Genomic DNA, 22,615 nt, shown 5'->3' on the forward strand with positions numbered 1-22,615 from the left:
TTTTTACAAAAAAAAGTTTAAGACCTGTAGATGACAACAAAGTCTTTTGAAACCGATTATCTTCAACAAAGAAATATTCAACGCGTTCTCTCCTGTCGCATGTTTTTTTAAAAATTAAAACATATCGCCCTTCAGTAATCTCAAGATGATGACGAAACTTGTCCATTAGCTGTTAGCAATCAACTGCTACAGGAAGTTGATGAAAAGATTCGTGAAAACTGGCATTCCACGGTATCTCAGTTGTCAGACATCATTCCTAGTATTTCTTGGGAGTATCTTGCATGTGGTAATGAATAAAAACTATGGTAAAGGTCTGTGATAGTTGGGCTCTGAAACTACTTTCCGAGAATCTCAAAAGTCAACGAATCTCTGCCTCTTTGTCTAAGATGTGAATCAAGAAGGTTGGAAATGATCCTCACCGCTTCATGGATGCGGAGAAAGTGACGCGATTCCCAAAGTTTGGATTCCATCGAAGACTTAAAAATTTCAAGGTCACGACCTGGCTACAGTCTCATACTGCAGAACTGAATGCAGAGGGAAATTTCTCCACATTCAAGAGGTATAGTAAATGTTTAAATCTCACTGGTGATTACGTAGAGAAGTAAAAGGCTGTATAGTTAAAAGATGTTTCTAGGAAATTTCTTTTCAGTATCCTTGATTTTTGTTAACAGGCATAGGGAGGCCCCTTCCCCGGTAACCGTCGTGAGAGTGTAAGCGCCAGCGGCTCTGTTAGGTTTATAGAGAATTTTCTTGCATATTCCTATCGGATTAAAAATGTGTGCCTCACTGCGACTCGAGCCTGGAATCTTTGCCTTTCACGGTCAAGTGCTCTATCGACTGAGCTACCGAAGTACGCCAGCGCACACTCTGCTGCAGACTGAAAATCTTTTTTCGAACTTTCTCAGATTACTTGCAACACAAGCGGTCATGTTGAATACGTGTAGGGATTCCATTAAGTCCTGCTATCATATAAAAAATAGTTAAAAAGCATTAGACATGGAGCATCGTGATTTGTTGTGAAATATTTAGTAAGTTTCAAATTTTTTCCTGTTCCGCCAGAATTTCATTGAATGACCCACTCGTCGTTCGTAGAACATCGAGGCGGTATTAGAGTTCTGGCCATGTACGCGTCAGCATTGCAGCATGTACGGTTTTGATCATTTCATTGATTACCGCACGATAGGTAGCAATGTCATTAAATTGTGGTGTGTGCACGCAATCTCACGAAAAGAAGTCCAGTGGTGTGACCTGGGGGCCATCGACCTATAGGAAATGTCATTCAGCGCATCCCTATGTTCAGATTTCAATGTGGGCGGTGGTGGTGTTGGAAGTTGGGGGGGGATGTCGTTGAAATGCATCTTCCACTCTGTCAAAATGTGTTTGAAATTCAGTTCCAGGAAGGTCTTTGACACTGTGTGTCCCTTGAAGTTTTTGAACCACTTCATTATGCTTGTTCTTGACTGTGGAGCTCTGATGCACTCCAATGAAAATTTGCAACAAAGGAAAGAAATTTTGAGAGAGATTAAACGTTTTATAAGTAACCACAGTTCACTATCTTTAATAGTTTGCAAGTTAGGATTTTTCTTAAAATTATGGCGGGACTTTGTGGACACACTGCGTGTTATGCTAGACGTGCGATTCGTTGTTCCCCAGTAGTGTGTATCCATGTTCGTACTGCAGTGTGGGCGTGGTGCTTGTGGTGTTGCAGACGCTGCGGCGATGTGGCAGTGCTGGCGGCGGGTGCGGGCGGCGGCGGAGGGGGCGTGGCAGTGGCGGTAGCCGCGGGGCGGCTGCGAGAGGCGGAGCGGGGGCGGCGGGGGCGGCATGGACCACAGCGTGAAGGCAGCCAGCGACGCGCGCCGGCTCGCGCGCCTCCTCAACAGGCACCGCTTCGAGAATGACGAGCTGGAGGCGCTCTACCGCCGCTACACCTTCAAGTTGCAGCACGCCAGCGTCGCGCAGTGCGTGGCCCTCTTCGCGCTGCTCGCGGGGGTCAGTACACATCCTGTAGAATGACTTCACAAAGCATGACGTCTGAAGAGTGTAACATAAAACACAAACAATATGGATATTTTTAAGTGCATTTCAGCATAAATGACAGCTGTCAGTGCACTTTATGATTCTTTGGTAGAAGTAATATTTACAAATATCAAATGCTTTGTACTTTCCATTCTCAAAATGCCGGGAACATTCTTTGCAGAAACGGTCGAGGTTGAGTTATCTTAGGAAGACCCCCGTTTCTTTTGAATGTGATAACTGAAACACCACTTTTCACTAAATGCCTTGACATTCATCTATATTCCAAAAATGCTTTCTAACAAAAATCATTACAGAATAATAGACCTGATAAACGCGATAAAATGTTTACATGACGCATCCAAATCATTTACAGATTCAGCGTCCAAAAGCTGGCAAGTGTACCGCACCAACTTTTGATCAACGATTTCATTCATACTGACAAGGTCTGTAGGGCACAACTAAGATTTCAACATATGTAAACAGGAAGACACAACTCACCACCGCCGGCCGGTGTGGCCGTGCGGTTCTAGGCGCTTCAGTCTGGAACCGCGTGACCGCTACGGTCGCAGGTTCGAGTCCTGCCTCGGGCATGGCTGTGTGTGATGTCCTTAGGTTAGTTAGGTTTAAGTAGTTCTAAGTTCTAGGGGACAGATGACCACAGATTTTAAGTCCCATAGTGCTCAGAGCCTTTTGAACCCAACTCACCACCATTTTCGAGAAAGTCTCATTGATTAGGGTAGAATTGTCTAGAGTAATGAGTCCTGCTTCGAACTGAGCTCCGATGACTAACGAAGACGTGTCTGGGGACGCCTCGCCAACGTTGGGATACCAACCTGCCTGTCGCCTGCCACACCGCCTGACAACCAGGAGTGATGCTGTGGTGTGCTGTTTCGTTTCAAAGCAGCACCCCTTTGGTTGTCATCCGCGGCACGCTCACGGCACAGCAGTACGTCGACGATATTCTATGCCTCGTTTTGTTGCCCTTCGTGGCAAGCCATCCTGGCCTTACATTTCAACATGATAATGCCCTTCCGCACACGTCGAGAGTTCCTTCTGCTTGTCTTCGTGCTCGCTAAATCCTACCTCGGCGGCAAGGTCGCCGGATCTCTCACCATCTCAGAACGTTTGGAGCATTATGGGCGGGGCCCTTCAACCAGCTCGGGATTGTCACGGGCTAACACACCAGTTGGTCAGAATTTGGCACTATATCCATCAAGGGGACATCCGACAACTCTACCAATCAGTGGCAAGACTAATAACTGCTTGCATAAGGGCCATAAAGCCATATTAACTTCTTCAATTGTTTAATCTCTTTCTCTTGAGTAAATCATACAATTTTTTTCTGAAATTTGTTTGTCTGTACATGTACATCACATCACATCACATATACAGATTTACGTCTCATCGTCATATTCGTATAACTTTTTCGTGGAACATCGTTTTATTACTCTCAGAACATATTCCTAAAGAAGGAAGACAGTATTAAACCCACCTCCAGTAATAATTGACACGACAACGATGTTAGTTTCTCGCTTAAGTTCTGGTACGAGTGAGCATTATTGCAAGTGCATTTAACAGCCAACTCATCAGCTCTTCAAGGATGTTACTGCTGTTGTACGAGCCTTACTCTTTACACGATGTATAATAGTACTGTGTGCGTAGTGGCTTCTCTATAATTGATTGAATGATATATTCCGAGACTGAAAAGACAAATGGCATGCTGCGTAATTCATTTGCATGTATAAACTCAGACGTCCGCCTTTGCCATTCTCTGCGAGACTGCGTAAAAGAAAGCCACATTGTTTTCTCTGTGTTGTGCGCTGTGATGATTGTATGAATCGCCGTCGGCAAAATCGCTGGCGCCGTCTTGCAGTACTTTCCGGCCGCCCTTTCGACTGTGGGGACCACCCGCAGCGGCCCCGGCTGACCTGTGCTATGCCGCCGCTGCAGCCTGACTGCTAAATTCCGCCTTTGTGTTGCACTGTTAAATATTTATCGCGGTGCAAGTGGTGTGCGCTCGCCGCAGCGCAGAGGCCAAACAGCAGTGGAACGCTGTGTGCGGACTGTTCTCCCCTGTGTATCGGCGGGACACGACTCCTCTTAAGCTGGCCTTGTAACTTTCACTCGCCCGGACAGTTAATTATCTCCTTCTTCTACACTATCGTTGTGATAGTGCTGATATGGGAAGCAAGCAGTCTAAATGCATTGACAATTAAGTCTGCATACTTGAAGTAAGTGGGCATCTAACGTGAAATGCCAACTGGGGCTCTGTGGGTCATTGGTTCTTGTGGCTTCATGTGCTAAAAGGAAAAAAAAGATCGATTGATCTGTCTCCCAACAGATTTTGGCTGGATTTTATCATTGGCCATAACTGGTTGTCCTCATTAATTGAATACTACTGCTTCTATATTCTGCAGTGTGAGCTGAAAGTACTGCATATATCCACAGCGTTTCCGCTTATGTAATTACTGTGAGATTTCAATATTGACACCAGCCTGCCTCTGAGTACGGCGCTGGCCAGATCTTGCTTACTCATCAGAATGATCTGGCAATAAATACACTGTTTCGATAACTGACGAAGTAAGTGCCCTTCAGTGTATTCCTTCAAAGAGCAAAATCATGCTTTTCATTAAAAGGAAAATCCAAAAAAATCCCACAGTTAAAGGCAGTGTAGCTAAACAAGTGTTCTCCTCCAAATACGTAGGTGCCATTTAGAAAAACAATGCGAGTACAGGGTAGGGATAAAATCCAGAACTGACCAGGCCAGCAAACAAGTCAAGAACGTATGAAAATTCTTCGTGAGATCACTCTTCAGTTCGGAAACGGTGCTGCATATTACCTACTCCCTTCATGGATATAAAATTTGGACCTTGGACTCAAGTATTAAAAAATGAGTTGAGGGCTTTGAATTGTATATGCACCCTGGATATAAAAAATATAAAATGTTGAGGTCCTTCACCGGACAAAAAAAAGTTCAAATGTGTGTGAAATCTTATGGTTTCAAAATGGCTCTGAGCACTATGGGACTTAACTTCTAAGGTCATCAGTCCCCTAGAACTTAGAACTACTTAAACCTAACTAACCTAAGGACATCTCACACATCCATGCCCGAGGCAGGATTCGAACCTGCGACCGTAGCGGTCGAGCGGTTCCAGACTGAAGCGCCTAGAACCGCTCGGCGACTCCGGCTGGCGAAATCTTACAGGACTTAACTGCTAAGGTCATCAGTCCCTAAGCTTACACACTACTTAATCTAAATTATCCTAAGGAAAAACACACACACTCACGCCCGAGGGAGGACTCGAAACTCCGCCGGGACCAGCCGCACAGTCCATGACTGCATCGCCCTTGACCGCTCGGCTAAACCAGCGCCGCTCACCGGGCGAAAAAGCTAGAACAACTGCAACCTCTTACGAGGGCATGCTCAAAGTAGTGCCTTCCAATATTTTGTATGAAAACTCTTGAAAGCTTTTTCTAACAGTCTACATCTTTATTCTTTATGTCGACGTATTTGCCGCCCTCTGCCGCTAGACGGCTCCGAATCTAAGCATGTAAGGTAACGGTGTATAACGTTATTATGTCGGTGCGTGAGAAACAGCGTGCTGTTATAGTGCGTCCTATTCGAAGCGTTGGTCCACACATGGAGCACCCTCTTCTTCAGCATGGCTGTGACAGACCCCACTCAATCGCAGCGACATCTTAGCAAATCGATGCTTTGAGTTAACTATCATTGATCCGATTTTCTTTTTCCAAAACTTAGAGAACTTCACTTTGATAGTGATGAAGGGGCACAAGCAGAGATGAGACTGTGGCTCCGTCAACAAAATAAAAGTTCTGTATTTGGGGTTGTTTGGGGAAGAGACCAAAGAGCGAGGTCATCTGTCTCTTTCGTTTAGGGAAGGATCGGGAAGGAAGTCGGCCGTGCCCTTTCAAAGGTACCATCCCGGCGTTTACCTGAAGCGCTTTAGGGAAATCACAGAAAACCTAAATCAGGACGGCCGGACGCGGGATTGAACCGTCGTCCTCCCGAATGCGGAAAGTTCTGTAGTGATTGTATCGAAAAATTGGTCAATCGTTAGGCGAAATGTATTCATCACGGGGTAACCGTGTTGAGAAATGTAGAATGAAGAATAAAGATGTGGACTGTTAATAACGTTTCTTGTATTTAGGAAGCTTTAAGAGTTTTCACATTAAAAATACGGAGGCGTCACTTTTCAGTTCCAATCGTATAATATCAAGAAAGACAAAACTTGAAACACATTATGAATGGACGAGAGATATTAATTTTTCCAGTTTATTGTCGAAGGAAAGATGCATGCCTAAGGTCCATTGCAGGGCGGACATACTCGTTGATGACTCAAAACTGGCACTGCTGTACATCACAAGAAACGCGCCGCTGTGCGCTTTCAAACTATCTCGCTAACCTTCGCTAGCAGAAGGCGTCTTAAGAAAAAGAAGAATGCAATAGAATAACGTAACCGTACACATCTTAATAACTTAAACATGCTCGTAACCAGGTGCTGATTTCATGGTTTCTACAACAAGCGCCAGTTAATGAAAAGGTATCTGTATGTAAGGCTTCGTCTTTGTTCGTCGTCGTTGTTTAGCGTGAACATCTTTTGATGTCCAAGTGTTGATAACTGTGCACTGTCGGTGATCGTAATGAGCTATTGAGTTAATTACATATTCGTATGTTATTAGTAATATTTTTATCGAAGTAATATGGAACGAGTTAGTTGGCAGTCTATATTATGCATACTTTGTTTGCAAATATGGCTTTATGAAGGCCATGTACAGGTTACTGAATAGCACACTAGCTGGAAATTTGTAATAATTAACGTATTAGTCATTAACACTAACGTACTCAAGTAGTTAGCGATATACCTATTTTTGTCTTTTTAACTATACATACTGATCAAAGTTCGTCTGTGGAATAGAAGTGGTTGGCAGATATCGAAATAAACAGAGAGAGTGGAACCCGGTGCTGGCACAACCTCAGTTTAAAACTAAGTTCATCGAAAAAACAAGAAGAGAACGAAACTTGAAGTCCCTTCTGTTTTGATCTCACAGTTTCTGATGTTCAGGGAAGCTTCCACCTTTGAAGCTGGACGTCGTTGTCCATCCTGTTGATCCTATAGTAAATTCTGCAGCATCTTCTTCCGTAATTGTAGCGACATAAATTTGTCTGCTACAACGTTGCCGGCCGGGGTGGCCGAGCGGTACTAGGCGCTACAGTCTGGAGACGAACGACAGCTACGGTCGCAGGTTCGAATCCTGCCTCGGGCATGGATGTATGTGATGTCCTTAGGTTAGTTAGGTTTAACTAGTTCTAAGTTCTAGGGGACTTATGATATCAGAAGTTAAGTCCCATAGTGCTCAGAGCCATTTGAACCATTTTTTGCTACAACGTTCGAAATATTTGCCTTTACAGCGCCGTGATTTTGGGAGTACACAGCTAACTTCCACGTGGTCTTCAGTCTATACTGTTACTGAGTAAGGGTGCATTCTCCTCAGTCGGCCTATAAAATAAGGGATTTTTGTAGAAAAATGAATCAAGGAATTTTATTGCGCGTTATTTAATTCTTGGACAACATTTCTGATTTATTTAAGAAGTTCAGTCAGCATTGAGGGCTCCATGCGACGAGTCAAAGTCGCTCTGTCCGAAATGAGATATGTTGATGACGGAAATCCTGTTGTCTGCTAAACTTACCTAAAATCAAGAAACAAACAGTTTTCTTAATATACAAGATATTGTGCACGGAGCAGTAGCGAGGTTTTTTAAATTTGTAAAAATAAGGTGGTGGACGTTTGAATCAAAGACGTAGTTTTGTCACGTGTTTTTGGTCACGCTTTTTTCTTTGCAATAAGTAATGCCTAATAAAAAAATAGCCTATTACTCCTTGCGAGCATGCCCGAGGAGTAATTCAGCAAAATTTCAGAAAGGCATCTTTGTTATTGTGTGCACAATCCATCCCGTCAACCTGAAGTACAATCTATCTCGTGCATGTCCGCAAGGAGTTATAGGCTAATTTATTTATTTACTTTTTTTAAATTTTGAAATTCCGATTTAGAAGTGTTTGTTTTGCTTTGTGCAACCCTTGTATAACCAGTGCAGGAGATGATGTCGAAGTATACATTTAGTAAGATGCTGCCGTGCAGTGGCGTTAGTGAGCAGGGGACCGGTGCTGTGGCTGTGGCAGGTGCTAGCGAACCTGGGCGGCGCGCACGCGCTGTCGCCGACGCCGCAGAACGTGTACCACGGCGCGCACTGCGTGCTGTTCGTGGGGCTGCTGGTGGTGCTGCGCTCACGGCTGCTGCACGACGGCTACCTGCTGTGGCTGTGCTACGCCGTGCTCTTCTTCTGCGCCACCTTCTGCGCCGTCGCGCTGCCGCTGGGCGAGGCGCCCACCCCTCCGCCCCCGCCGCCCCCGGCGACCGCTGCCGCCTCGCCTGGCGCGGACGCCGCCGCCGCGGCCAGCGTCGCCGCCACCGCCACCCCCGCAGGTCTGTACAGTAGTACTCACACCATTTACTGTCAATAATTGAGGTGGTGACTCGCAAAATCGAATATATCCAAAATTTAAACCACGCGATATGCGGAATGGAAGGGCACATACAACATAATGAGAATCTAAACGAATCACATGTGCCAAGATAAAAGCCTGTGAAAATACGTCTATCAGAGCAAAACGCGAACTTGTCCACATACACATTCCATCCAAAGGAGAACCAGCCCAACAGGAGGCGCTGATTCCAAGTCATGTGACATGTGTTCGAGTCACAGCCAGAAGTTCCCACGCAGAGTAGCCGTTAGCATAAGCTTGTTTTTCTCTGTTCCCTCATAATACACTGACTTGGCATACCTACTAACATCGTGATGAACCTCTTTTCGCCCGGCATAGTGCAGCACGTTGACGTGGCATGGACTTAAAAGTCGTTGGAAGTCCCCTGCAAAAATATGGAGCCATGCTCCCCCTATAGCCGTCCATAATTGCGGAAGTGTTGTCGGTGCAGGATTTTGTGCACGAACTAATCTCTCGATTATGTCCTATAAATGGTCGATGCGATTCAAGTTGGGCGAGACCTGGGTGGCCAAAACATATGCTCTAATTGCCCAGGATGTTCTTCGAGCCAGCCGCTAACAGTTGTGGCTCGTTGACATGGCGCATTGTCATTCATAAAAATTCCATGATTGTTTGTGAACATGAAGTCAATCAATGGCTGCAAATTATCACCGAGTAGCCGAGAGGATCCAGTACATTCCATGTAAACACAGCCCGCACCATTATGGAACCAACACCTGCCTGCACAGTGCCTTTTTGACAACTTGTGTCCGTGACTTCGTGGGGTCTGGGCCACACTCGATCCCTACCATCAGCTCTTATCAACTGAAATCGGAACTCATCTGGCCAGGCCACGGTTTTCCAATCGTCTAGGGTCCAACCGATATGGCCAGGAGCCCAGGAGAGGCGCTGTAGGCGGTGTGCTGTTAGCGAAGCCACTTGCGTCGATCGTGTGGTGTCACAGCACATTAACGCGAAATTTCGCCGCACTGCCCAAACGGATACGTTCGTCGTACGTTCCAAATTCATTTTTGTTGTTGTGTCACGCAGTGTTGCTTGTGTGTTTGCAAACGCCGCTGCTCTTCGTCGTTACGTGAAGGCTATCAGCCACTGCGGTGTCCATGGTGAGAGGTAATGCCTGTAATTTGGTATTACAGGCATACTCTTGACACTGTGGATCTCGGAACACTGAATTCACCAATGACTTCTTGAATGGAATTTCCATGCGTCTAGCTCCAACTACGATTCCGCGTTCGAAGTCTGATAATTGCCGTCGTGCGGCCATAATCACGTCGGACACCAGCTCACATGAATCACCTGAGTACAAAAGACAGTTACGCCGGTGCACTGCCTTTTTATACCTTCTGTACGCGATACTACTGCCATCTGTATATGTGCGTATCGCTATCCCATGACTTTTCTCAACGTATCAGTATTTATTGATATGAGAACACTGTTACTTATCTGCTGTAGAATACAGAAATTCCACAAAAAAGCCCAACAGTTGTAACAAATCAGTCGACGAAGTAAGAAATATTGGTGATGTTTGGAGAGTAATAGACGATTACTCCTTAAAAGTCATTCGAAATCTAGACCATATAAGTGAAATAAAGCGAATTTTCATACAAAAGTACGAAGCTATGGGAAACATATTGGTGTGAAGGCAACTGCAGTGTAGAGGTCTCAGAAAGATATTAAAGAGCAAAAGTCTGTTTAGAAAAGCGAATGGACCATTACGAAACTCTCTTTCTCAGCCATCCAATTTCAAATGACAAGATGATATTGATGGTTAACCGTAAAGTATTTCCGGAAAATACCAGCGAAATCAAGTGAACTTAGATTGCTATACATCCATCATTATGAGATACCCCTGTTGTTCACCGAAGACATAGAGAGAATTGCTTGCGATTGTATAGAGATGAATCTGGTTTACATGTATAACAGTTATCTCGGAGAATCTTTCTAATAATAGTTAATGCCGTTGTTATATCATTATATTCTGTTATGGTGATGGGAATATTTTAACTAATTGTGAAGCAACAATAAAGTCAGAGCATTCGATAAAACGCTGAACATAAATATCAGTGTTGAAGTTACCAATTTATATCTTTTCCTTGATATTTCATACTAAATTGTTACAATTACATGATACGATACAGTATTGCAAGCATTATACAGTACGATGTAAGATATTTTGAAGGAAACAAAAAGAAAAACCAAGATACTTGCTTCTGAAAATCATCCAGACACGAACATGTCCAAATGGTTCATGCAAATAAGAACATGTTCATTTTGAAAAGTGCTTGTTAAGGGATATTTTCATTGTATATTTGTTTTACAGAGATGAACAGCCTTTTTGAACAAAAGTAGAAGCGTTTACATTGCAGTATGTTATTTTAATTCATACGTGTGTGCCGGGAATAAGTTTTATGTTGATTGTGAAAAACTGTGTTTCGTGGACATGTTCCTCTATGCACGTCACGTCCTCAACTACGGTAATAACAGAAAAAAATACGCTATTAGGATGGAAAGGCATCCGGCTACTAACTTAAAAAAAAATTGTGAAAACCCGCTGATCCCATGCGATAGGATAAACTTTAGAAAAAAAGAGGAGATAAATTGCTATTTCATCCAGATCTACACTATTGAATCAATATTACTGGTAGTTTAATCCACAAGTGGCGCTACATTCGGCCATTACATGTCTGGCCTTACCCAACTCATCGTACAGTTCGCAGTTCTTCCTCCTCCTCCTCCGCTCCCTCCTCCTCCTTCTCCTCCTCCCCCCTTCCCCTCCCCCCCATCCCCTTCATGGATTAGCTGATTTCACGTGTTCCTGTCAAGATCAGCCACGCGTCTCTTTCGTGGTCTTTCCCTCTGTCTTGGCCCTCTGTCTTGCCTCCTCTGTTTGTAATCAAGAGTCCGCAGCTCGTGGTCGTGCGGTAGCGTTCTCGCTTCCCACGCCCGGGTTACCGGGTTCGATTCCCGGCGGGGTCAGGGATTTTCTCTGCCTCGTGATGACTGGGTGTTGTGTGATGTCCTTAGGTTAGTTAGGTTTAAGTAGTTCTAAGTTCTAGGGGACTGATGACCATAGCTGTTAAGTCCCATAGTGCTCAGAGCCATTTTTGTAGTCAAGAATTTGCTTCGGAATAATGTTTGAAGGCATTCTGTCTACATGTTCGTACCATCTATTTCTATTTTGATGTATTTGCTTGTGCATTAAATCAATCAGTTTGCAGATATTCTAATACTAGAATTCTACTTGATATCTGCAAGGGTCGTTCAATAAGTAATGGAACACACTTTTTGCCCGGTCAATTCCAGTGGAACAAATACGGAATTTGATATGAGACATCGGGAATATTCCCGTTTCAACCCCTATAGTTCCATTAAGTTACGATAGGTTGCGACGCTATATGAGCCTTCAAAATGGCGCCTGTAACGGAGATGCGTTCCGAGCAGAGAGCTGTCATTGAGTTAGTTTTGATGGCTGCAGAAACTTGACGGTGAACATAAGCACGGCGAGTCGTTGAGCGAGGCGACTGTCATCGTCGCAACAGGGTCGCGCAAACCTGTCCGATCTCCCGCGTGCCGGCCGGCCGCACACGCTGTGACTCGTACAATGTCGGAACGTGCGAACACTCTCATTCGAGGTGATCGACGAATCACACACACACACACACACACACACACACACACACACCCACACCTCGCTGCACAACTCGACGTCCCCGTTAGTAGTGCTGACACACTCGTCCACCAGTTGCGGTACGCACAGGGGTGCGGCCGCTGGGTTCCTCGCCGCCTAAGATAAGACCATGAAGAGCAACGAAGGGCCATATGTGCGGAATTGCTTGCGCATTACGAGGCTGGTGGTGACAATTTTTTGCAACCTAGAGGCACTCATAAAATTTGATTCTACTGTTTTTCCTCATTCACCCTACAGCCAGAATCTCGCACCTTCTGACTTCCATTTGTTTGGCCCAATGAAGGATGCACTCTGCGAGGAGCAGTACGTTGATGATGGGGAGATAACTGACACAGCATGACATTGGCTCCGACTTCGACCAGTAGAGTGGTACCATGTTGGAACACAGGCCCTATTAATAAGATGGCGTAGAGCTGTCGATGTTGAAAAGTACGTATTTGTAATCAAAGAGTGGGGAACAATATGGTGTATGGGAATCCTGAATAAAACCTACCTCCTTTCAGGAAAAAAAAAATTGCTCCATTATAAACGACCCTCATACCATAGCAGAGTGCCACCAAGAATTACAACATTAAAATATGAATTAAAATATAAGTGCCATCCAATAAAAAAAACTGGTCCTTTTCAAAGTATCTCTTACGAGGATAGAATACAGAACTTACATACACTGAAGGAGAAAAAATCCCTACGCCAAGGAGTTGTGCAGTATAATGCAAAGTTGGTAGGCGTGTTTCTACGTTTGAAATATGATGCTCTTCAAATTTCACATAAGTGTGGCCCAAGTAGCGCCACTGAGCATGCAAATCAATTCTGCTATAAATATACGCTGTATAGGTCGTGAGCGTTAATTGACTTGAGAATGGACGAGGTGAGTTGTTGATGGTCAAGAGTGCCTTTAAGGCGACAAAGACGCCATTTGAACGAGGTCTTGTGATAGGGCTACGAGAAGCTGGAAGTTCCTTCTGCGATATTGCAGAAAGACTTGGCAGGAATGAAGCAACTGCACACGATTGCTGGCAGCGGTGGTCACAACAGGTATGGTCGCAAGATGACCGGACTCCGGACTGCAGCGTGGCATTACCGAGAGGAAAGGCTACCGTGTTCAGTGTATGGCTCTGATGCATCGTTCTGCATCTGCAGCAGCAATCTGAGCACAAGTTGGCACCACAGTCACAAAACGAATCATTAAAAATAGGTTACTTCGACAACAGCTCCGAGCCAGACGCCCTGTAGCGTGCATTCCATTGACCCCAAATCACCGCCATTTGCGACTTCAGTAGTGTCAAGCAAGAACTTACTGGAGGGCAAGCTGGACATCTGTTACGTTTTCTGATGAAAGTTGATCCTGCTTCGGTGCCAGTGATGACCGTGTGAAGTCTGTACGTCATTCTGGTGATTCTACCTGTTGTGTTGCCATTCATGAACGGCATTCCAAGATGTTTTTTCCAACTGGATAACGCTCGCCCACATAACGCTTTTGTAACCCACATGCTCTGCATAGTTTCGATATGTTGCCTTGATCTGCTCAGTAACCAAATCTGTTTCCAGTCGAGCACATATGGGACATCGTCGGACGATAACTCCAGCTTCGTCAACAAACAGCATTAACTGTCTCTGTAAGTGCAACAGGCCTGGAACTGCATCCCAGAAACAGAACCGACACATGCACAACACAATGCACGCACGTTATTAATATACCAGCATTTCACATAGGCATTAGTTCATCTCGCGCCTGCATGAACCAGTCATCTTGCATTGTTATTCACTTAAATAGGTTACCTAGACAAATGTATTCCCAAAATTTCATTACTCTGCATTAATTCTTTTTGGTGTTGCGAGTTTTGTTTCGTCATTGTGTTTTTCAGTGTGACTCCCCTCGAGTTCTATGAACTTCTGCCAATGCTTCTCAATTCGACGTAACCGGATATTCGCTGCTGCCTGGACCTCATTAAAAATATGGTGATCTGAAGATGTTTGACCTCTGGTGTACGGGGGGAGGGGGGGGCAAGCAGATGAACTTCAATTCTGATTTCTGATGTCTTTCTTTCATTTCTGATGACAGATGTTTTGGAACCCATCTTGCACACGCTTTCTTGAACATCAGTACACCGTGAATAATTACTACACATCAGTACACCATGAATAACTATCCGACACTAATGTTCATCTTTGCTGCAGTACTACTCACAGTAATGCGCCGGTTTTCCCGTATCATTTTATCGACACACGCAGTGTTGTTCTCCGTGACTGCACAGAGCATCCTGGGCGTGGCGAATCTTCAACACTTGTCACATCCCGTTTGAAGGTACCTGCCCCATTCTCCACTTCTGCTCAACTCAGGCATTTACCACTATATTGCACTGACATCTGACGATTGAGGATTAGTTTGAACCCGTGAGCTAGTAGAAATCTAACGGCACCCCATTGCGCCACGGTGGTGCAAATCTGCAGGGGTGCCGCCATCTTTTTCCACTGGTTCCCAGCATCCTCTTCGCGAGGCATGCTTGCCAGACCCATCCGATAATTGTTACAGAACACCACGACAACATAACAAAAAAGCACAAGCTTTGGCGAAGTTTAGTGTTTGCATCGCAATAAAGGGAAGGGCGTTGCATTTAAGAAAATCTGTATGCAATTGAGCGTTAGGGATCCGGTAGGGAATCTTTCAAAACATTTCTTGCCACACCCGGTGACCCATTGCGCTGTCACACGCTGGGAACGCCGTACACCATAAACTTTTGTTTCTAAAGTATTCGGGCACATATGAATGGACATAAATATACGATGTGTCCATCTTTCGCCTTCATGACAGCTTGAACTCTTCCGGGTCTGATTGTCTATGGTAGGCGATTGTACCTCAATAGCCGTAACCAGAGAAGGTAGTAATATTGGATGTTGGGGCGAGGTTGACCTTTTAAGTCATTCCAAAAGTGTTCCACTGGGTTCAAGTTGAGGATGTGGGCACTCCGGTCCATTTCAGGACTGTTACTGTCCAGAAACCATTACCTCACATTTGCTGCTTTGTATCAGGGCACGTTGTTAAGCTGCTGGAAACAGCTATCGCTACCGAACTGTTTCTCTATCGTACGCAGTACACAGTGCTGTAAAATATGTTCACATCGTTGCGCACGTAGCGTTTTCTTAAGCGCAACAAGTGGACCACATCTGAACCACCCTCATAACGTAACATCACTTCCTCCGTACTTAATTGTTCACACTACACATAACGACCGATAACGTTCTCCAGGCATTCGTCAAACCTAAACCCTTCCATCGAATTGCCACAGGGTATATCGTGCTTCACCGCTTCAAATCACTCGTTTCCAGGCACCGGTTGTCCAGTGGCGACGCTCTTCATACCACTTCATGCGTCAGTTGGCATTTACTATAGGAACTGGTCGACCATTAGATCCCATTCTGTTTAATTCGCTACACACTGTCATTGTGATAGCTGGACTGCTGGTAGCACTTTGGAACCCGCGAGTGTTTCCTTCCTGATTTCATGGGATTTTTTACAACCACATGCTGCAACACTAGAAAATTGCGGTCCGTCAGTACATGGGCATCTTTAGAAAGATTGAAATGTCCGTGATGGATTTTGAACTCAGGTGACGTCCAATGGCTAGCACACATTCGAAGGCACTGAGCTCTCCTGAAGGAACATTCTGCTTTTAGTGCTTCTCTACGGCCAAAACAATACTCCTCACCTACTGTTATACTGGCAGGTTCGCCTCTCGTGACTTCTTATGTCAATTCTGCATTTCATAGGCGTGTCCGGATATTTTAGATTATATAGTGTACATTATATGAGGTCAGAGGACAAAAAAATTTTCACTCCTAGAACAATCATTACAAGCATCACTTAAAACCGTGTAAGTTCGCTCCTGACTTGATAACGGCATGTGTTCGGTTAGAAGCTGTGTCCACATGGTTGTTCAGGTACGTCGCATTCAGCTTAAGCTACTCGCTAAGGATTTGATCGCCCAATTCCACCAAATTGCGAGGATACTGTCCGGTTTTTACCCGCTGTTCCAACATGTCCCACAGATATTTTTTTTACGGAGTTCACGTCAGGTGATCTGCTGGCCGTCTAATAGAGTGGGGGAGTGTTCAGAAAACTGGTCTTATATTCTTCCAGCCTCATTAACTTTGCTGTTGTCTTTATGTGCCTGCGTGAGTAATGGCTTCTTGCAGGGTGACCGACTCCAAATTTTCGTTGCTGCAATACCCCTCGCAATGTTTTCTTGCTAACATGTTTCGATGGATCTTCATTCATGTCAGGTTTGGAAGCTATTTTCATTCACAGTCGTGGCCGAGCGGTTAAAGGCGTTACAGTCTGGAACCGCACGACCGCTACGGTCGCAGGTTCGAATCTTGCCTCGGGCATGGATGTGTGTGATGTCCTTAGGTTAGTTAGGTTTAAGTAGTTCTAAGTTCTAGGGGACTTATGACCACAGCAGTTGAGTCGCATAGTGCTCAGAGCCATTTGAACCATTCACAGTCCGTAAAACGCGTCTCCGGTCCCTCTCGGTGAGGGTTTTTTTTTTTTTTTCGATCACAATTCTCTAGTGTTTCGTATCTACCTGTGTTACACCACTGCTTTAGACACGTTGAACAGTGCGCCGCAAAACACCAACAAATCGAGAACTTCACACAGATGGTCATGGGCACAGCCAAACACGATTGCCCCTTCTTGTCACTCTATCACGTCCTTACGTTTCCAAACAATGCCACTTGAAACAAGTGTGTCTCACTGATAACTACTGCCTTACGTCACGTAGAGGCTTTGCACACGTGCTTGAGCACGTGACTCGATTGTGCCGCCATCTGTAAAGGCTTAACGATTCATATGTGCCTGCGCACTTGGGTGACTGAGATTATTTCACTTACTACTTCTGCGTTTGATTCTATAAATTTCGTATCATTAATTTTTGGAGGGCTTGGATTGCAGTTGAGCGAACTTCACCTTTTAAAGTAATTACAAAATGTTCGTTAATCCATCGGCATCTCGGCTGGTTGGTTGCTGAGCGGTGTAAGTCATGAACGTTGAAAAATAGACTGACAACATTATCATTACCAGAGAGACAGATATTTGTGTCCAACAAGTGGCGTCGGTCGTAGCTAAACAGTTCCCTCACAGAGTGCGCTGAACAGTATTACACTGAAAGAAACTGCCGAGTGCCTTACTGTCAAGTGGATACATCCCAGTAGTCATGGCAGTGGGGTGTGCTATCACCGCGTGATAACGTCGTTCGCTTGTGTGTTCCGTGTTCTGTCGTGGGATACATTCATATTATTAGCTTTGTCTTGTACAAGACTAAAATAATGTGGCGTGAGTGTTAAATATTGTAAAAATATGGATGTGACTGCCGCAGTGCCACAGTCAAAAAAGGTTCGAAAATATGATGGGCATCAACGTTGGCGAATCACACACGAGCCGTTCAGAGAGACTATACCACCCAAAATGTTTCATAACAGACTGCACAAGCCGTTCAACAAAAACGTTCCAACAATAGCTTTATACATTGTGATTGAAAGTTTACATTTACAGGTTAGTACCATGTTATAAGAAATATATAATTTTGAATTTACAGTGAACCGCAAACTTCAAATTTTCTCTTGTGGAAAAGCTGACTTTTGGACAGACACCACTAGACAGCCAGTCCCCTACCTCTATGCCACACGATACGTAGACTGCTCACGGCTTCATCGTGGGCGGGGGGGGGCTCTCTGACCCTAACGAATCCTAGAACGAGTGGCCAGCCACACCTATACGTTTGCTCCATCGCTTACCCTAACTAGTTGACTATTCTCTCACAGGTAGAGGTACCGCTTTTTTATGCACCTTATTTGTAATCTGTGATAATTCAGCGGCATTACCTTCATCATCATCATCGAAGGTACAGCATCTGTGACAAAATTTTTTCTATAGTTGCTCTGGGTACTACTGGGCCGGTACAAAGGTGGTCGGAACGTAGGAGCAGTGGATTGCCAAGACCCACTCTCAGTACAGACTACGGAGCGTTTCGCCTACAGCGCTGGGAAGCGGCAGCCCGCTACACTTCTGTGTCTCGCAGTACGGTGCGTGCGCCAGGCTTTCCGACTGATTGGTGGACGCCGCTGGCCATCCGTTGCTACACTGCTCGCGGTATAAACAGTGCGTTGATTCATGTCCAGCTGTCACCAGCTGAAGACAATGATGTGTCTGTCTGCCGAAACAGCGAGTCTGCTTATTGTCTTTGGCGGCTTACATCCTCCAGTAAATTTCAGTCAACAAGCAACCAGTTCCGCTTTGTCGTGAGAGTTTGTTGTAAAAACTCCGTGCAACGGGGTATTTAGGTGATGTTGAAGTCCGCGATTTGTAGATTACGTAATTCTTTAGACAGTGAGAAAGAGAGCAGTTTTTGTCAACGACAACAGACGCAAAAATGTCGACAGTTTATGTTCCATAGGGTCTACATGCTCTGGAAACACACATCAGAGGGGCAATTCAATACATGTGAGAATGTTGTGATTTACGAAAAAATATCGAAAATAGAAGTTAAAAAAAGGATAAACGTCAAATAAACACCTTCTAATTAATAGCATTCTCCGATCGCTATAGGCGTAGACTACTAAGGACATATCGCAACCAAATAACGTATATACACGGAGGTGTCAAAAGGCATGGGATAGCGATATGCACACATACAGATGGCGGTAGTATCGAGTACACAAGGTGCAAAAGGGCAGGGCCTTGGCGGAGCTGTGATTTGTACTCAAGTGATTCACGTTAAAAGGTTTCCGACATGTTTGCGGATGCACGACGAGAATTAACAGACGTTGAACGCGAAATGATAGCTGGAGCTAGAGGCATGCAACATTCCATTTCGGAAATCGATAGGGAATTTAGTATTTCGAGATCCAGTGTCAAAAGTGCGCGAGAATACCAAATTTCGGGCATCACCTCTCATATGGGCAACGCAGTGGCCGATGGCCTTCACTTAACAGCCGAGAGAAGTGGCGTTTTCGTAGAGTTGTCAGTCCTAACACACAAGCAACAGTTAATTAAATAACCGCAGAAATCAGTGTGTGATGTATGAGAAATGGCTTCATAATGTTGAGGGCTGTGTTTACGTGGAATGGATTGGGTCCTTCGGTCCAACGGAACCGATTATTGACTGGAAATGTTTGTGTTAGGCTACGTGGAGACAATTTACAGCCATTGATGAACTTAATATTCTCAAACAACGATGAAATTTTTGTGGATGATAATGCACCATGTCACCAGACCACAGTTGTTGGCGATAGATTTGAAGAACATTCTGGACAGTTCGAGCGCATGATTTGGCCACCCAAATTGCCCGACATGAATCGTATAGAACATTTGTAGGACGCAGTTGGGAAGTGAATTTGTGCACAAAATCATGCACCGGCAGCACTTCCGCAATTATTATGAACGGCTGTAGAAGCAACGTGGCTCAGTATTTCTGCAGCGGACTTCCAGCGACTTCCAACGACTTGCTGAGACCTTGCCACGTTGAGTTGCTGCACTACGCCGAACAAAACGATGTCCGACAGGGTATTAAGAGGCATCCCATGCCTTCTGTCACCTTAGTGTATCATCTGTATAACATTGTATGTGGCCATTAATAGGACTAAACATTAGTTTCCACATGTAACACGTACGGAATAGCTTACAAGTATCGGAACGTAAGAGTCGCGGTGATGAGTCGGAATGTGTATTTATCACTGTACACTCGCGTTTGCGGGGACAGAATGGAATAATGAAATTTCACAAGTGCTTATACTTTGAAACATATGACATCGCAGCTACAGAACTGTCATGTAATTATGTTCTCGAAAGAACGGACACCATTGATGACCGTGCAGCTTCTCTAGAATGAAATGATAATTAAATCGAAATCCTTAGCTGCCGACAGGTGTTGTTGATATACATCAATGGGGACAGCTGGAAATGTGTGCTCCGACCGGGACTCGAACCCGGTATCTCCTGCTGACATGTCAGACGCTCTATCCATCTGAGCCACCGAGGGAACAGGATAGTGCGACTGCAGGGACTTACCCCTTGCACGCTTCACGTTAATTATCATTTCATTCTAGAGAAGCTACACGGTCATCAATGGTATCTGTTCTTTCGAGAACAGAAACCATCTTCATATAGTGAAAGGCTACCCAGTCATTGACCTCCTTCTGTGCGAATGCGCAATTTGCCCGAACTCTTACGGGACTCGTCAGCTTAATCTGGCGCGAGTAATGAGTGAATGGGCAAATATCTGTTAGGAACACTACGAATGTAGGTTGTGGACAGTTGGGAATGCGGGTCTCACGAGAAGCGTGCAAGGGATAAGTCCTCTGTGCCCTCGGTGGCTCAAATAGATAGAGCGTCTGCCATGTAAGCAGGAGATCCCGGGTTCGAGTCCCGGTTGGGGCACACATTTGCAGCTGTCTCCGTTGATGTATATCTACAACACCTGTCAGAAGCTAAGGGTTTCGATTTAATTATCATTTCATGTAATTGTTATAACTGTCAGATTACAGTTTCCAACGATATTGGTGTATGTCAGTCAATCTAGACAATATATAGGTAAGTAGCAATCCATGCTCGAAAATAACGTTGTACCGAAGGTCACTTGGTAGTTGCAGTTGAGCCGAAACACATTTTTAGTGAAAGGGAACGAAATGAAGATTAATATTACTCAGCAGCGAGTCCGGACACTCGTGATAAGTACGGAATAAATACGGTTCATGTACCATATATGCCGCGCGGGATTAGCCGAGCGGTCTAGAGCGATGCAGTCATGGACTGTGCGGCTGGTCCCGGCGGAGGTTCGAGTCCTCCCTCGGGCATGGGTGTGTGTGTGTGTTTGTCCTTAGGATAATTTAGGTTAAGTAGTGTGTAAGCTTAGGGACTGATGACCTTAGCAGTTAAGTCCCATAAGATTTCACACACATTTGAACATTTTCGTACCATATATGGTTGTCAAGTATAACAACAATGGAACTAGACACATATTGAAGTAGCTATGTGTTGTTAGAAATATGCATGAATACGACACAAATTCTTTGTAGCGGAGGGAGGTGGCGAAGTGTTGAGTCATTGGACTCGCATTCTGGAGAGCAACGGTTCAAACTCCGTACGGCTATCCAAGTTTAGGTTTTCCAAAGTTTCCTTAAGTCACCTCCGGCGAATACCGGGATGATTCCTCTGAAAAGGCACTGCCTATTTCTTTCCCCATCCAAGCTCTTGTTCCGTTTCTTATGACGTCGTCGCCTGCCAGACGTCACAAGGGGGAATGAGGCAAAGGCGACGAGTGCTACAAACTTGATGCAGTGCTGGGAAATTTCGCTAACAGGTAGTACTTGGGTTCTGATTGGTTGCTGTAGTGAAAGCTAGAGGAAATTATCCCCCTATCTGCAAGCCAAACTGCTTATTTTCGTTAAAAATAATACCCAAATTAATATTTAGCTCGAAATAGCATGGGAGACCCTTTCAAAGACATATGTATGTTGACATAATCAGGACATCATCTTTAGTCAACTTTAGATAAACAAATTACGCACGAAGGAGAGAGAAACCGCTTCATGAGTCATCATCGATGTAATGAATGATCGCCTGGTGAAGTATTTCTACCTAACAGTCAGTGCTAAGTCTGAGAGCATGGTGTTAGGGAGTGCGCACTTAATCCTTGGATTCACGACAGTATGAGAACAAATACAGTTTAAAATTTTTCACAAAACTAACCTTCATTATAATAGTAAGCAACGAATACAAGAAGGAATTGTCAGAAAGTAAACAGTGAATTGTTTTAAGGTGATGATTTGACTTTGGCACCGAAGGAACATGCAGTTCTCAGCCACCCATCATTTCATGTGATACATTTGAAGCAAATTCGCGTTTTACTTAGGCACAATCCCACACCTCGAAACCTCCATGAACTCATAACGCCTGAAACAAGTAATAACGCCTAACATATCTTGCAAAAATGACCCTAAAATTTAATAAGTTTTGTATCAAAACTACATACTGCCCCAGTGGTTTCTTTGCGAAACCATTCATAAAAGCTAAGTCGCAGACTCAAGGCTACATTACAATAATTTCAGGTGTACTACTTTCCCTGTCGGTGATGTTCAAAATGTAGCCACTATAAAAATAACACCTGTCACCATCTCCTACAATCCTATACCAAAAGCTCCATGCGTACTGTTGCTTCGAAAGCTATAAGTGACTGCTGCAATGCACTATATTCGTGGTACTTCAGTGTACCACTAGATGGGTCTCTCTTGTAACAGAATCAGTGATTTAATGCTAAATGCACAGGCC

General features: G+C 44.6%; 1 protein-coding gene and 1 long non-coding RNA gene across 2 annotated transcripts in view; both read left to right on the forward strand.

Annotated features, from left to right (window-relative positions):
- The window catches only part of LOC124787784, an 847,274-nt gene extending 845,516 nt beyond the window's left edge, over nt 1-1,758 (forward strand). The window contains exon 6 of the long non-coding RNA XR_007016011.1: nt 1,709-1,758. This is a non-coding gene — a long non-coding RNA (uncharacterized LOC124787784). The remainder of the gene's footprint in view (nt 1-1,708) is intronic.
- Nucleotides 1,759-1,824: 66 nt separating this feature from the next.
- Nucleotides 1,825-22,615, forward strand: part of LOC124787785 (Ca(2+)/calmodulin-responsive adenylate cyclase) — a 355,797-nt gene continuing 335,006 nt past the window's right edge. Inside the window, exons 1-2 of the mRNA XM_047254687.1 lie at nt 1,825-1,992; nt 8,220-8,415. Coding sequence (XP_047110643.1) covers nt 1,825-1,992; nt 8,220-8,415 — 364 coding nt within the window. The remainder of the gene's footprint in view (nt 1,993-8,219; nt 8,416-22,615) is intronic.

The sequence above is a fragment of the Schistocerca piceifrons genome, chromosome 3 (genome assembly GCF_021461385.2).
Source record: "Schistocerca piceifrons isolate TAMUIC-IGC-003096 chromosome 3, iqSchPice1.1, whole genome shotgun sequence".
Lineage (NCBI taxonomy): Eukaryota > Metazoa > Arthropoda > Insecta > Orthoptera > Acrididae > Schistocerca > Schistocerca piceifrons.